Source organism: Ahaetulla prasina, chromosome 16 (assembly GCF_028640845.1).
Source record: "Ahaetulla prasina isolate Xishuangbanna chromosome 16, ASM2864084v1, whole genome shotgun sequence".
Taxonomy (NCBI): domain Eukaryota; kingdom Metazoa; phylum Chordata; class Lepidosauria; order Squamata; family Colubridae; genus Ahaetulla; species Ahaetulla prasina.
In genome coordinates this window covers 3,287,799-3,303,270 of record NC_080554.1, presented here as the reverse complement: position 1 = coordinate 3,303,270, position 15,472 = coordinate 3,287,799, and the positions used below count along the sequence as shown (strand labels likewise).

The 15,472-nt window shown below is 46.3% G+C and overlaps 1 protein-coding gene across 4 annotated transcripts in view; it reads left to right on the top strand.

Annotated features, from left to right (window-relative positions):
• The window catches only part of PBX3 (PBX homeobox 3), a 181,917-nt gene that overhangs the window by 63,442 nt on the left and 103,003 nt on the right, over nt 1-15,472 (top strand). The window contains exon 1 of one of the 4 annotated variants that reach the window (XM_058159064.1): nt 5,534-5,561. The exons of the other annotated variants lie outside the window; for them this stretch is intronic. Within the exon in view, the coding sequence (XP_058015047.1) occupies nt 5,549-5,561 (13 nt within the window). The 5' untranslated portion in view covers nt 5,534-5,548. Of the gene's footprint in view, nt 1-5,533; nt 5,562-15,472 lie in introns of those variants that run through there. 4 annotated transcript variants of the gene reach the window in all.

Sequence of the window (15,472 nt, the reverse complement as noted above, 5' to 3'; positions counted from 1 at the left end):
TATGCATTCTGCCGCGGCCCTACGGCGAAATTTGGAGGTGGAAGCCTTACAGATACAAATGTGGGCCTCAGCTCATTGAAAGTCTCCCCTTTGGAGACCAAATGCCATTTTCTTCGATCTGCCAAGTTTCTTGGGCCGCAGCTGGTACCTAAAAAGTTAAGCAACTTTTCCACAACTGCTTCCTTTTCGTTTTGTTTAGGGTTTTTTTTCCCCCCTGGCTAATTATTCAAAAGATGTGGCATTTTGCAAGGGCTTAATACCCAGCGCCAGCAAAATATCTGATTGGATATAGAAGACCTCAGCAGTTTTCCAGCCCGAACCCTGCTTAAGGTGGATTAATTTAAAAAAAAAAAAAAAAGGGGGGGGGGAGGAGAGAAAATATGCAAATGGCTAGGATTCTAATTAGGCCGTCTTGCAAGCCAAGAATTCAAAAGACGAGATAGCCACTGTAGTGCAAGGGCTATGTGCAAATGGAATAAAGAAAGGCTTAAAAAAATACAGTACGTCTCAATTTTAGAGCCATGAAGGATCTGTCGAGGTGTTTGTTGTTGTTTTTTGTACAAAAATCCCCCCCCCTTTTAAAGGCAGTCTTTTAGAACAGGGGTCTCCAACCTTGTCAACTTTAAGACTTGTGGACTTCAACTCCCAGAGTTCCTCAGCCAGCAGCCTGCAGAGCTGGCAACGGAGTCGGACAGCGATGAGGCTGAGTAGGAGCGTGGGCCAGTCCTGGAGGCTGGGGAAGGCCCGGATGAGGGCTCTGTGTCAGAGACTGAGGTGGGGCCAGGGCCATCGGGGAGTGATGTGCGGACTCCGGAGCCTCCAGAGGCCGACAGTAGTGAGGCAGAGGAAGAGGAGGAGCCTGTTCCTAGTGCACGCATGAGAAGAGCTGCCAGAAGCAAGAGCAGCTCAAGCAAAGAGGACGACTCGGGAGTAAGGCCAAGAGATGATTGGCCCCTCCCATAAGGCTTAAAAGACCAGCAACGGCGTTTGAGCTCTTTTCGGAAAACAACGTTGATAGCTTTGTCTTGTTGCACTTATTTTGTATCAGTGTCTCTTCCGAACTTTTGCCAAGAAAGGCCTTTGGCAGTTTGCCTAATTGGACCAAGGTTGGCGATAGGACTGAGGAATTTGTGTTGGGAGGAATTTGCTTTCATTTAGTTGGACTACGCTGAGAATGAAGTAATTCTCAGCTGTTCGAATAAAGTTTGTTTGTTTTTACACTGACTGAGTTTCCTGGGTCACAGCAGCCAGATTTGCTTAACAACCACATTGCTAACTTAACAACCGCAGCGATTCACTTAACAACGGTGGCAAGAAAGGTCGTAAAACGGGCCAAATTCACTTGATGAACCTTTTGCTTAGTCACCGGAAATTTCAGGCTCCATAATGGTCGTACCTTGAGGACTGCCTGTATTAGACTCTCCTGCTTGAGGGGGGTGGAAGGGTGGGGTTGGACTAGAAGACCTCTGAGGCCCCTTTCTTCCAACCCCATTCTGATGGATAGTGATGTCTTGTAAATGTGTTTAGTGATGTCTTGTAAATGTGCATCTTGGACAAAGCAGAAGAGTCAGAAAAGGAACTTCCATCCCTAGAGGTTTTCAAGAAAAGTTTGGCTGACTCGTTCGTCCGGAATGGAACGGGGTCTCCCGCTTGAGATGCGGGTCAGGCTAGAAGACCTCCGAGGTCCCTTCTTCTCGACTTCTGTTCTTCTGTTACTAAAGGCTCCAATCTTTGTGAATGGGCAAAGTGGATGGGGCTGGAAGCTCTTCTGCTGTTCCAGGGTTTTCCTCTGCCGCCAATACCGTGTTTCCCCGAAAATAAGACCCTGTCTTATATTTTTTTGAACCTCGAAATAAGCGGTTGGCCTTATTTTGGGGGAGATCTTCTAATTTTGGGGCGCGTGGAGCAAGACGGGGATCCTCTTGCCGTCTTACCTGATTTCCAGCTCTGCGTTTAAATATTTTGGGGGAGGGCTTATTTTTTTTTTTTTTGTGGGGGTTGGTGGTGGCTTATTTGAGCACATGCGCTCAAAAGCCCGATTGGGCTTATTATCAGGGGATGTCTTATTTTCGGGGGGAAACCGGGTAGCTGGAGCTTGCCTTATTGAAGCCAAATGCATGACAACTTCACTCAATTGTAGCCTGCCGCGACTGCATTAGCCTGCAGGGAAACATTGGATCCACGTTGGCCCGTGACGCTCAATTTTACTGTAAAACGCATTCGTGTTGACACGGCATCAGTTTTCAGAAGCATTAATGCATACAGGAGCCTCTTTCTCGCGCTTTCTTGTTTGTATGGTTGTTTGTGTGTGTCTTTTTCTTTCTTTCTTTCTTTCTCTGGTTGGTGTTATTTGGTTTCTCCTTCGGCTCAAGAGCCACCAAGGCTGTTAGAAACACTTGGGTAGAATAGATTTGTTCAACAAAATAATAGGAATGGCAGCATTCTTTTCTTTTTCTTCTCTTTTTCTTTTTTTAAAAAAATCTCCTTGCAAAGACCTCTCTTTAGTCCTGGGACTCTAGCGTTCGATTCATTGGCGTTGAACCTTTTAAGTCGTTGGGATCAAAAGTACAGACTGAGGGTTGACCTGTTGGGTCCTTGGTATCCTCCGAGCTTCGTGGTTTTCCTGCAGGCATTTTGTTACCCAACTAGGTAACATCATCAGAAAGGAGTGTGGGAGGAGGAGGAGGAGGAGGGGGAGGGGGAGGAGGGGAAAGAATCAAGATCACGTGAAGTGTTAATACCACTTTATAATGCCTTGGTAAGGCCACACTTGGAATATTGCATCCAGTTTTGGTCGCCACGATGTAAAAAAGATGTTGAGACTCTAGAAAGAGTGCAGAGAAGAGCAACGAAGATGATTAGGGGACTGGAGGCTAAAACATATGAAGAACGGTTGCAGGAACTGGGTATGTCTAGTTTAATGAAAAGAAGGACTAGGGGAGACATGACAGCAGTCTTCCAATATTTGAGGGGCTGCCACAAAGAAGAGGGAGTCAAACTATTCTCCAAAGCACCTGAGGGTAGAACAAGAAGCAATGGGTGGAAACTGATCAAGGAGAGAAGCAACTTAGAACTAAGGAGAAATTTCCTGACAGTGAGAACAATTTAATAAGTGGAACAACTTGCCTGCAGAAGTTGTGAATGCTCCAACACTGGAAATTTTTAAGAAAATGTTGGATAACCATCTGTCTGAGATGGTGTAGGGTTTCCTGCCTGGGCAGGGGGTTGGACTAGAAGGCCTCCAAGGTCCCTTCCAACTCTGTTATTATTATTATTATTATTATTATTATTATTATTATTATTATTATTATTATTATTATTATTATTATTATTAGACTGTGTGGATCCTTGGTGCTCTCTGAGCTGGATCGTTTTTTTTGCAGACGTTTCATGACCCAACTAGGTAACATCTTCAGTTGTAGAAGGGAGTGGGGTTTGTGGAGTGGAAAAAGAAGGAGAATTGTGGGGGGGGGAGAGGAGGAGGAGGAGGAGGACTGTGTGGGTCCTTGGTGCTCTCTGAGCTGGGTCGTTTTCTCGCAGACGTTTCATGACCCAACTAGGGAACATCATCAGTGCTAGGTGGTTTGCAGGGAGGAGGAGGAGGAGGAGCAGGAGAAGGACAACGACGGCAACGACTATGGGGTCCTTGGTACTCTCTGAACTGGCTTGTTTGCTTGCAGATGTTTTATTACCGTACTTGCCAACATTATCAGTGCTGGGTAATGACCAAGGATGATCATCCGTGCACTGATGATGTTTACCTAGCTAGGGATTAAAACCTCTGCAATCCAGCAAACCAAGTTCAGAGCTATTGTATGTAAACAGGGAGCAAGTCACACTACCAGCACTGATGATGTTACCTAGTTGGGTCATGAAATGCCTGCAAGGAAAGAACCCGGCTCAAACGGTACCAAGGACTCCACGGTTCAGCCTTGAGCTACAGGTATTCTCTTCCGTTGGACACATATAAACACACACACACACACACACACACACACAAAGACTGCTGTGGAGGGAAAGAAAAAAGTCATTTTGAGACAGACTCCTTCAACGGAGGATCCTTGATGGAGCTTGAAAGCATCTCTGGAGTTTTGCTTCCGATCCGGAGTTTTCTCGCCAGAAATGTGCTGTCAAGAACTTTGCGGTATAGCAGATAGCGTGTTAAACTCACGCTGAGAAGATCAGGATTCAAACACTCATCCAGCCATGAAGTTCAGGGAAGACTTGTCAACCTTTCTGCTTCATCGTACACTTTAAACAGCCAGGAGATCCTAATATTTAGGCTCCCGGGGCAATTTCCTTCTTCTTTTTTTTTTTTTTCTTCCTTTCTTTCTTTTTCTACCGATCTTTGGGTTGAGGGGGGGGAAAAACAACAGCGCAGTTTGAAGAAATGCCTAGCCTCTGTCATCAAATTTCGCAGAGTTTTGACCTACAGTATAGGAAAACCTTCCGTCCCGTGGGGTGCTGAAAGGAAGAGAGAGAAAGGGAGGGTGGGAAGGAAGGAAAAAGGAAGAAGGGACAAAGGGAGGAAAGGAAGAAAAAGGAGGAAGGAATGAAGGGAGGAAGGAAGGAAGGGACAAAGAAAAGAAGTGAAGAAAAGAAGTGAAGAAAAGAAGTGAAGAAAAGAAGGAAGGAGGAAAAGGAAGGAAGGGACAAAGAGAGAAAGTGAAGAAAAGAAGGAAGGGAGGGAGGAGAAAAGGAAGTGAGGAAAGGAAGAGAAGAAGAAAGGAAGGAAGGAGGAAAAGGGGAAGGAAGGGACAAAGAAAAGAAGTGAAGAAAAGAAGGGAGGGAGGGAGGAGAAAAGGAAGCGAGGAAAGGAAAAGAAGAAGAAAGGAAGAAAGGAGGAAAAAGGGAAGGAAGGGACAAAGAGAGGAAATGAAAAGAAGGAAGGGAGGAATGAAGGGAGGGAGGGAGGAAGAAGAAAAGGAAGCGAGGAAAGGAAGAGAAGAAGGAAGGAAGGAGAAAAAAGGGAAGGAAGGGACAAAGAGAGGAAATGAAGAAAAAAAGGAGGGAAGGAATGAAGGGAGGGAGGAGAAAAGTGGGAAGGAAGGGGAAGGGAAGAAAGGAGAGGAGAGAGAGAGAGAGAGAGAGAAAGGAAAAAAAGAAAGAAAGAAAGAAAGAAAGAAAGAAAGAAAGAGAAAGAAAGAAAGAAAGAAAGAAAGAGAAAGAACCCCTAAGGGAACAAAAGACCGTAATGGCTGGTGTTTGATAGCCTTGACAGTGATCCTCAAAGAACAAATACATTCAGAGTCTGGCAGGTTTTTATTTTTTATTATTTAAAGAAAAAAAAAGGGGGGAGGAAGAACGAAGTAATGGCATTCTGTCTGGGCAAAGGCTTTCTGTGCTCGTCCTCGCCGTCGTCATTCTGGCCACGGAAGAGCGAGGTCATCAGCTGAGCTCGGTGAAGGGAGCCAGAACTTGAAATGACGCTGAGAGAGAACGCCTGGGAGATGAGCGGGACAGAATTACAAGCGAAAGTGCAGGCCTGCTGAGGCAATTACGGCTTAATGGGGTCATTTGGAAGGCAATTGCCAGGGGTTAATGTAGTATGGAGAAACGAGGTGAGATTGCACTGAAATTTGGGGCCAGAGAATGTGTTAAGATGAAAGATCAGAGCGCCTGGGATTCTGCAATGGGCAGGGAGGGAGGGAGAAAGGCTTTATAGCATGCCATATATATATGTGTGTGTGTGTGTGTGTGTGAGAGAGAGAGGGAGGGAGGGAGGGAGGAGAGAGGAAAGAGGAAGATGGCGGGAGAGAGGAGGGAGGGAGAGGGAGAGAGAGGAAGATGGTGGGAGGGGAGGCGGAGGGAGAGAGGAAGATGGCGGGAGAGGGAGAGGAGAGAGGAGAGGAGGGAGGGAGAGGAAGATGGCGGAGAGAGGGAGGGAGAGGGAGAGAGGAAGATGGCGGGAGGGAGAGAGAGAGGAGGAGGGAGAGAGGAAGATGGCAGGAGAGAGAGAATGGGAGGGAGAGACAGAGGGAGGGACGGAGAGGGGAGGAGGGAGGGTAAGAGGGTGAGGGGAGAGAGAGGTGGCGTGAGGGAGGGAGAGAAAGAAAGAGAGGGAGGGAGAAAGGAGGAAGGAGAGAGAGGAAGATGGCAGGAGAGAGAGAGAATGGGAGGGAGAGACAGAGGGACGGAGAGGGGGAGGGAGGGTAAGAGGGTGAGGGGGAGAGAGAGAGAGGTGGTGGGAGGGAGGGAGAGAAAGCGAGAGGGAGGGAGAGAGAACGAATGAAACGGGAACTAGAGCAGACCCACCACTCCTATGCAGGGAAATAAGCCCAACGAAGGAGGAAGGAGGACACAAAGACCCCCACGTTCACCAACCTCGAGAGAAACACAGCGCCGTGTAGCTCAGGGTCGTTGCCCCATTGCAGTTTTCTCAGCTGGGTTATAAAGTTGTGGGTCAGTGTTGGGTTTCAAATTTGTTTTACTACCGGTTCTGTGGGCGTGGCTTGGTGGGCGTGGGCAGGGGAAGGATACTGCAAAATCCCCATTCCCACCCCACTCCATGGGGAAGGATACTGTAAAATCTCCATTCCCACCCCACTCCGTGGAGAAGGATACTGCAAAATCCCCATTTCCTCCCCATCAGCTGGGACTCGGGAGGCAGAGAATAGATGGGGGGGGGGGGCAGGGCCAGTCAGATTTTTTACTACTCAACATTTCCGTTACCGGTTCTCCAGAACCGGTCGGAACCTGCTGAAACCCACCTCTGTTGTGGGTGCCCCCACCCTATAAGAGAGAGAGAGAGAAAGACTAAGAGGATCAGGCAAAGAGGTTGGGGTGGTGGGGGGGAAAGGGTTGTGTGGCTAGAGACACATGCAACTTGTGTGTGTTTGTGTACCAGGCTGGCCAAACCATACAAAATGCTCCTTGTTGTCTGGGTCACTCTCCTCCCCTGTGGAGTTATTCACCATCTTCGTTTTGCAGAAAGCCTTGAAAATTGGCTTTTCCCCACAAGCCTTGGTGGGTGGGGGGGGAAGTAACTGTGGTTTGTTGATGTGTGGGGTTGTGTGTTGTTGTTTTTTGGGGCGGGCTATGGGGCTGCTGAGAGCGGTCGGGCATGTATTGTTTTGATGGCAGCTTGTAAGCCATCCAGGGTTTAAGGCGGTTAAGACGGGCAGCTGTGTAAGTATTTTAAAAAAATGTCTCTTCTTGGCCGATCTTTTTGCCCTGATGATGTTATCTAATAGGACAGTGAAGGTGTCTTCCGTCCCAAAGCTTTATTCCGAACTCATACCTGAGCATTAAGTTCCATGTTTCAAGAAGGGGAATTTTTCATAGATCTCATTACCAGATTTTTTTGGGGGAAGGAGATTCTCCTGAATCAGTAAAAATGTATATTCCTCCCTTAGCAATGGCCGTTTGGTCTTGGCCTTTCTAAAGATAACATTTGTGGTACCAACCTTTCCAGCACTTACGATCTTCCAATTGGTGTCTCAACCGCACCCTTCTCCTTCTCTTTCCTCCTTCTCCTTCTCCTTCTCCTCCTTCTTCTCCTTCTCCTTCTCCTTCTCCTCCTTCTTCTCCTTCTCCTTCTTCTCCTTCTCTTCCTCCTTCTACCCCTTCCTTTCTCCTCCTCTCCCTCCCCCTTCCTTCCTCCTCTTCCTCCTCCTCCTCAGAATAACAGAGTTGGAAAGTACCTTGAAGGTCTTCTAGTCAACTCCCCTGCTCTGTCAGTTAGCCCTATGCCATTCCAATGTTGGAGCATTCCCAAATTCCGAAGGCAGGATGTTCCACTGGTTAATTGTTCCCACTGTCAGGAAATTTCTCCTTAGTTCTAGGTTGCTTCTCTTCTTGATTAGTTTCCACCCATTGCTTCTTGTTCTACCCTCAGGTGCTTTGGACAATAGGTTGACTCCCTCTTCTTTGTGGCAGCCCTTTCTCCTCCTCCTCTTCCTCCTCCTCCTCCTCCTCAAATCTATCACATGTGTTCCCTTGAAGAAGATGCATATTGACCTTGGAAGCTTCTCCAATGCGTCTTTGAAATGCAATGGAGATGGCCTACGAGACACTGTGGGTAATAAATGGTAAATAAACATTTCTTCCTATAGTCCAGGGGTCTCCAACCTTGGTCCCTTTAAGACTTGTGGACTTCAGCTCCCAGAATTCTCCAGCCAGCAAGCTGGTTCCTCAAATCAGCGGTCAACCAAGCCAGCTGGCTGGAGAATTCTGGGAGTCGAAGTCCACCCATCTTCGAGTGGCCCAAGGTTGGGAAACATTGGTAGTCCCCTTTCTCCCTCAAGTATCCCTTGATGTTTCCTCCCCTCTGCGTGGGGTTTATCGCGCAAGAAACGATGCCGAAAGAACCACGAATGCGCGGGCATGCTCCTGCGTCTCCAGTCAATCCGTCCCATTATCTCTTCCCGAAACCGAAAACAATCCCTGGCAAAATGTCACAATATTTTCCCAGGGAATCTTTAAGTTGGCGTGGGTTCGAGTGGGAGAGCGGCTTCAGCGTGTAGTGAAATATTGTAGGTGTGTTGAATTATAAAGAGAAGTGAAAACCCTGAAGGCGTAGTAATGGAAGCCGATCTGTATTTTTCCCACCCCACAAGCTGTGTGCAGAAAACACAACCTCCAGGAGCTCCGAGGGTGTTTTCCTTGCAAACAAGGAAGGGGAAGTTCATAAGAATTCAGAGAACAAAAGAGACTCATTACGGCCAGTTACTCCAGCTAGTTCATTACCTTAATTGCTGCACATAATCGGGCTCGAGAAGGAGATGCCGAGCGGCCTACCTACGTAGGGTACAGAACCTGGGGGAAAGACACCGCCCCCCCCTCTTTCCTGTAACCGCCGCATCTCTGGGGCACGAAATCTTGGATCAAAGGCTGAAGTTTTTTTCTTCAACTAGGCCACGTGAAAAATCCCCCTAGAGCTGAGCTGGCCATTGAACCGGAATGTTGTCTAGTAAGGGATGAGCACTTTTTCTGTTTGAGTGACTGACCGTCCTGGATCACTGCCTGGAGAGAGAGAGAGAGAGAGAGGAAGAGGAAGAGAGGGGGAGAGAGAGAAGGAGAGAGAGAGAGAAGGAGGGAGAGAGAGAGAGAAGGAGAGAGAGAGGGTGGGAGAGAAAAGAGAGAAAGAGAAAAGGAAGAAGGAGAGAGGGAGGGAGGGAGAAGAGAGAGAGAGTGAGAAGGAGGGAGAGGGAAAGAGAGAAGAGAGAAGGAGGGAGGGAGATTGAAGGAGAGAGAAGGAGAGAGAGAGAGGAAGAGAGGGAGGGACAGAAGAGAGAGAGAAGGAGGGAGATGGAGGGAGGGAGAGAAGAGAGAGACAGAGATAGAGAGAAGGAGAGGAAGAGAGGAAGAAAGAGGGAGAGAAGAGATACACAGAGAGAAGGAGAGAGAGGGAGGGAGAGAAGAGAGAGATGGAGGGAGATGGAGGGAGGGAGAGAAGAGAGAGACAGAGATAGAGAGAAGGAGAGGAAGAGAGGAAGAAAGAGGGAGAGAAGAGATACACAGAGAGAAGGAGAGAGAGGGAGGGAGAGAAGAGAGAGATGGAGAGAGAGAAGGACTCTTTTTGGGGTGGTTGCTTTGATGGGAGGGGAATCCAAAACTAATTTCCTCCCCTCATTTTGAAGAACATCTGACAAAATGGAACCCGTTTTTTGGCCAGGAGCTTCTGCTGAGGAGGACATCTGAGAGGCTTTGCAGACAAAGGATGAGCAGCTCCTCCGATGTGGCTCCCCGCGTTTAGCTCAAGTTGGTGGGAAAAGGGCTCCTTCCTTGCTCATCTCCTTGGGCTACCTGACAGGCGGCCCCTTCCTCAGGTGTGCTGCTAATAACCCGTCTGAGTTTTTGTGTAGCTCGGGGTTGAACTGTGGGGTCCTTGGTGTAGTCTCTGACCTTGATGGTTTTGCCTGCTGTTTTATGACCCAACTAGATAACGTCCTCAGGAGCTTCGCGTAGCTACTATATAAACTCCACACTCTCTTCAATTGGAGATGCTTTGATGGAATATCTTTACATAGCTTGGGGTTGAACCGTGGGCTTCTTAGTGCTCTCATCCGAAGCACCGATGATTTTCCGAGTCGCGAAACATCTGCAAGGAAACACACACACACCCAAGTTCAGAGTCCCATCAAGGACCTCACAGTTGTTGTTGTTGTTGTTGTTATTATTATTATTATTACTCAGGAGTAGATTCCCAGACTGTGTCCTCGGCTCCAGCCGAGCGAAGAAACGCATTTTCTTCTCCCTCCGTCTAGACCTGGGCGTAGAAAACTTGGCCAGACCCTACGTCAGTTTCCCTTTCGGGGGACGAACGTCTTTTGAACCCTTCCCCCCCCCCTCCCCATAAATACTGGGAATAAGTCAAGAGAGTTTTAGAAGGAGGGAAATAAATCAGGTTAATTGTTACGGCATCTGAAGAAAATTGCACCGAGTGGGTCTGTCCGCCCTTCCCACCACCGTGTCCCTCCCCCCCTTTCTTTCTTCTTCTTCTCTCCATCCCTCCCTCCCTCCCTCCCTTGTCCCCACCACTGGCTTTGCTTCAAAGCTGTTAATTTTGTCAAGGCTATTTCGGGCACTCTTTTTCCCGGCTGGCTGCAGCGTCTACTGACCCACTTCTCCGTCTCCTTCTTGCGCCCGCCGTTCCAGGCGAGAGGAGAGCTCAGATCAAAAGCAAAAAGGGATTGAAAACAGCAGCAGAGAGAGGGAAGACCGTGGGGGTCTTTTCAAAAAAAAAAGAGAGAGAGAGAGAGAGAAAGATCAGTGGCCTCCCCTCGTTCATTGTCCAAGGAAGGCAAAACTCTTGTTTTTTGTCCGTAAGGTTGCAAGGAAAGGAAGTGGTGGGGAGGAGGGGAGCTTGCTGGCCGGGCAGCTTGGAAATCAATGGTGCAATCTTTTTTCCCCTTCTACCTCGTGCAATCTGTAATTGAAATGGAAAATCAAATGAACGGCTAACAGATAATTGTTTTATCAATATTCGTGGCCTGCCCTCCAGGGGTCAGCGTGGAATCATCACGAGGCGAGGATATGATGAGAACAAAATGTGAAATTGAACATCAAGGAGGTAATAAATCAGAATTGACAAGAAAGAGTGACCAGTATGTAGCTGGCACAGGGAGCTTTTGGGGAGCCTTCTCTCTCTCTCTCCCTCTCTCTCTCTCTCTCTCTCTCTCTCTTCTTTTTTTTCTTTTCTTTTTCTCTTTTGGTCGTCTCAGGTGTCTGCCTTGATTTGAAAAGGCGAGAGAGCGTAATGTTGGAAGCAGCTCTTACCCTCCTGGGTAAACAAGGGGAGCCGGGTTAGTTTGTGGCAGGGGCATAAACGGGGAAGGAGCTTGGCTGGCCTTTGGAAAGGCCGAGATGGTGGGGGGTGGGGGGACGAGGGAGGGTGGGGGGAGCAAGGGGAAAAAAATTGCTTGGTGGAAATAATGGCATATTCTAGGCTTCCAATAATGGAGAATGTTTCTCCTGGGCCTCTAGGTGAAGGAAAGGAGGCAGGGAGGGGCTAGAAGTCAGAACCATTTCTCTACATTTTGAGAGAACAATTGCAAATGTGTTTATGGTCATCTGATCTCTTTGCTGTCCAAGACAATATATATATTAGGATGGATGGTTGGTTGGATGGATGGATGGATAGAGACATACAGACAGACAGACGACGCAGAAGGACGGTATGTATGTAGGTAGATAGGTAGATAGGTAGAGGGATGGATGGATGGATAGAGACATACAGACAGACAGACGACACAGAAGGACGGTATGTATGTAGATAGATAGGTAGAGGGATGGATGGATATATGGATAGGATAGGATAGGATAGAATAGATAGAGAGTATAGGATAGAAAGGATAGATAGATAGATAGATAGATAGATAGATAGATAGATAGATAGATAGATAGATAGATAGATAGATAGATGATAGATGGACAGACGGGCAGATGGGCAGTTGGGCAGATGGATAGGTAGATAAAGAGCTGGAGAAAGAGGATGGACGGACAGACGGACAGACAGACAAAGGAAGGAAGCCAATAATTTGGATCTTGAGTTGAGGCATGCCCATCTATCTCTCCCAACCTTTTATTACTTCTTTTTTGTTTTTTAGTAAATTCTTTTCTATCTAAAAAATTCCTTTCGAGAGGAATTTATTTTGTTATCAAGATTTTCCGCAAAGAAAGAAAAGAAAAAAGAAATCCTATAATTTGATTGAGCAAGTTCAAGCGAGTTTTCTAGACCTTTGGGGGAAAAAAAATTATTTTCCAAGGCTTGAAGAGTGCAAGTCAATCACAGTTTAGGGTTTGTCAAGCTTTGGCTTAAACGAGGTAGATAAAATAGCTCCGAACTCTGACAGAGGCTTTTAAAGAGTTCACCTTTGTTTAAGATTGGGAAGACCCCTGGCAACTACGATTATTTTCCACCTTGGCAGAGAAATAGATTATAAACAGAAACGGCCTATTTTATAAACAAAGGGTAGGGAATAAATCAATTTGCATTTCTGGCAGCGTGTGGAAGCCGCCTTCTTCTTCTTCTTCTTCTTCTTCTTCTTCTTCTTCTTCTTCTTCTTCTTCTTCTTCTTCTTCTTCTTCTTCTTCTTCTTCTTCTTCTTCTTCCTCCTCCTCCTCCTCCTCCTCCTCCTCCTCCTCCTCCTCCTTCTCCTCCTCTCCTCCTCTCCTCCTCTTCCTCCTCCTCTATCACCTTCTTCTTCTTCTTCTTCTTCTTCTTCTTCTTCTTCTTCTTCTTCTTCTTCTTCTTCTTCTTCTTCTTCTTCTTCTTTTTCTTCTTCTTCTTCTTCTTCCACCTCCTCTCTCCTCCTCCTCCCCCCACTCCCACTCTTCTTCCTCCTCCTTCTTCCCCAACCTCCCTCCTTCTTTCTTCTCCCTCCTTCTGTCTACCTGCCCAGCTCCAGACAGTTCAAAACGGAGGTCTTTCTTTTAGGATCCATTGCAAGACGAATAAACTCTTCTTCTCTTGGCAGATCCTCGAAGTGCTATTCTTTGGGCCCTTGGCTATATATATATATATACACAGCACACTGTGTATATATATATACACAGCACAAGAACTCAAGTCAGAGAGACAGAGAGAAAGGCTGGGAGGTGGTGTTTTAGCCAGAGAGCTCTCTCTCTCTCTCTCTCTCTCTCTCTCTCTCTCTCAGTCTCTCTTGCTCGCTCTCTTTCTCTTTCTCTCTTTCCCTCTCTCTCTCTCTCTCTTTTTTCCTTTGTGTTGCTTCTTAGCGTGGCTGTCCTTCCTGTCCTTGAGCCTGGCACACTTTAAAGAGAAGCCTCTCTAGGTTTTATCAGCAGTTTAAAAATAGTTCAGGAGCAATGGCGAAGAACGCATCCCCGCCACCCCCCAGGTGTTCTGGTTTTTTGTTTTTTTTTGCTGAGAGCTGCATTTTTTAGATCTTCGGCAACGGAAGCTTTATGCCCCTATCATATAGCCAGGAGGCACAATCTTTTATTTTATTTTTTCTTGGTGGGAAGCTGGGGGGGGGGAATATCCTTCATCTGTCACAGAAGGTAGTTAGGCATGTTTTCTCCTCCCTTTCCACCACCCCCTTCCTTCTCTCCCCGGGGCAGGACCTTCTTCCCATCCTTCTGTGGTCGTCGTTCTTACACACGAAGTGATTCGCCAAGCATCTGCTGCGTATCTCCACAAAAAGCGTGGATCCAGGGGGTTTCCTCTTCATGCCCTCACTATAGGGGTGGAAGGAAGGACCATCATCCTCTCTGGGCACGCCGGTTATCTATTCGCACAGGGCGGTTGGAACTGGACACGGCCGGGCAATGAATTTGCCTTTTTTAATGCTCCCCTTCCATGGGTGTGTCTATCTCTTCATCTGCAATAGCCACGCAGAGTGCCCATGTGAAGCTCAGCGCCGAATGCTTCTAAATCTAATTTTGGTGGTGATTTGGGAGCTCCCAGTTTAATTTATAGGGTTTTTTAAAATGTGTGTATCTCTCCCTTCTTTTCTTCCTTCCTCCCTCCCTCCCTCCCTCCCTCCCTTCCTTCCTTCCTTCCTTCCTTTCTTTTCCTTCCTTCCTTCCTTCCTTCCTTCCCTTCCTTATTCTATTCTATTCTATTCTGTTCTGTTCTGTTCTGTTCTGTTCTGTTCTGTTCCGTTCCATTCCATATTCTATTCTATTCTATTCTATTCTATTCTATTCTATTCTATTCTATTCTATTCTATTCTATTCATTTCATTTCATTCCATATTCTATTCTATTCTATTCTATTCTATTCTATTCTATTCTATTCTATTCTATTCTATTCTATTCTATTCTATTCTATCCCATCCCATCCCATCCCATCCCATCCCATCCCATCCCATCTCATTCCATTTCTCCATCCTCACATCTTAGGTTGGTGCCTTCAGATTCTGAATGTCAGGTTCCTCAGCCAACTAGCAAGAGATAAGCTTGACAATTCCAGATGAGTTGGGTGGTGCACTTAGCCACATAACAACCGAAGAGCTGAATTACCGCTGTAATTGCCCGGCTCCATTATGTTCATAACTTGAGGACTATCTGAATGTAGGCATCTTCCTCTTCTTCTTTATAAGACATGGTCCAAGAGACATGGTCTCAATGCAGTGAGGTCCTTCACTTGCCATCTTTCTCTTGCTCCACTGTGAAAACTTCTACGTAAGGTAAAAAAGGAGTTCTCGTTCAGGTTTTGAGATGGTTTGAGATTAATTCTTGGTAGCAAACTTCCATGTAGTTGTTTTGACGTATTAAAGGCATGCTTGTTGGTGACCAAATAGAATAGAATAGAATTAGATTTTTTTTTTAATTGGCCAAGTGTGATTGGACACACAAGGAATTTGTCTTTGGTGCATAGGCTCTTAGTGTGCATAAAATAAAAGATACATTCATCCAGAATAGAATAGAATAGAATAGAATAGAATAGAATAGAATAGAATAGAGTTGAGTTCTTTATTAGCCAAGTGTGATTGGACACACAAGGAATTTGTCTTGGTGCATACGCTGTCAGTGTACATAAAAGAAAAGATACCTTCATCAAGGTACAACACTTACAACACTTAATGATGGTCACAGGATACAAATTTTACACTTAATGATACAACATTTAATGATAGTCCTAGGCTACAAATAAGCAATCAGGAAACAATCAATATCAATATAAATCGTAAGGATACAAGCAACAAAGTTACAGTGATATATATATATATATATATATATATATATATATATATATATATATATATATATATTTATATTTATATATGTGTGTGTGTGTGTGTGTGTAGGTCTTTGGTTGTTCGGGTTTTCTCCCATGTAAAATTGGAAGTGTCTTGGCGACGTTTCGACGAAGTCTCATTCGTCATCTTCAGGCTTCAGCTTTGTGCTTCTGGGAGCAATGTGTGATTGCAGCTGTTTCTTCCTTTTAGCTGCTAGGGGGGGTTTGAAGTGAGTGGGTGGGACCTTGGCGTTCCTCTGGTTGGATGGGGTTTTTTTGTGCTCTGATTGGATGGGGGTGTGTCCTGTTTGGGTGGGGGCTTGGTTG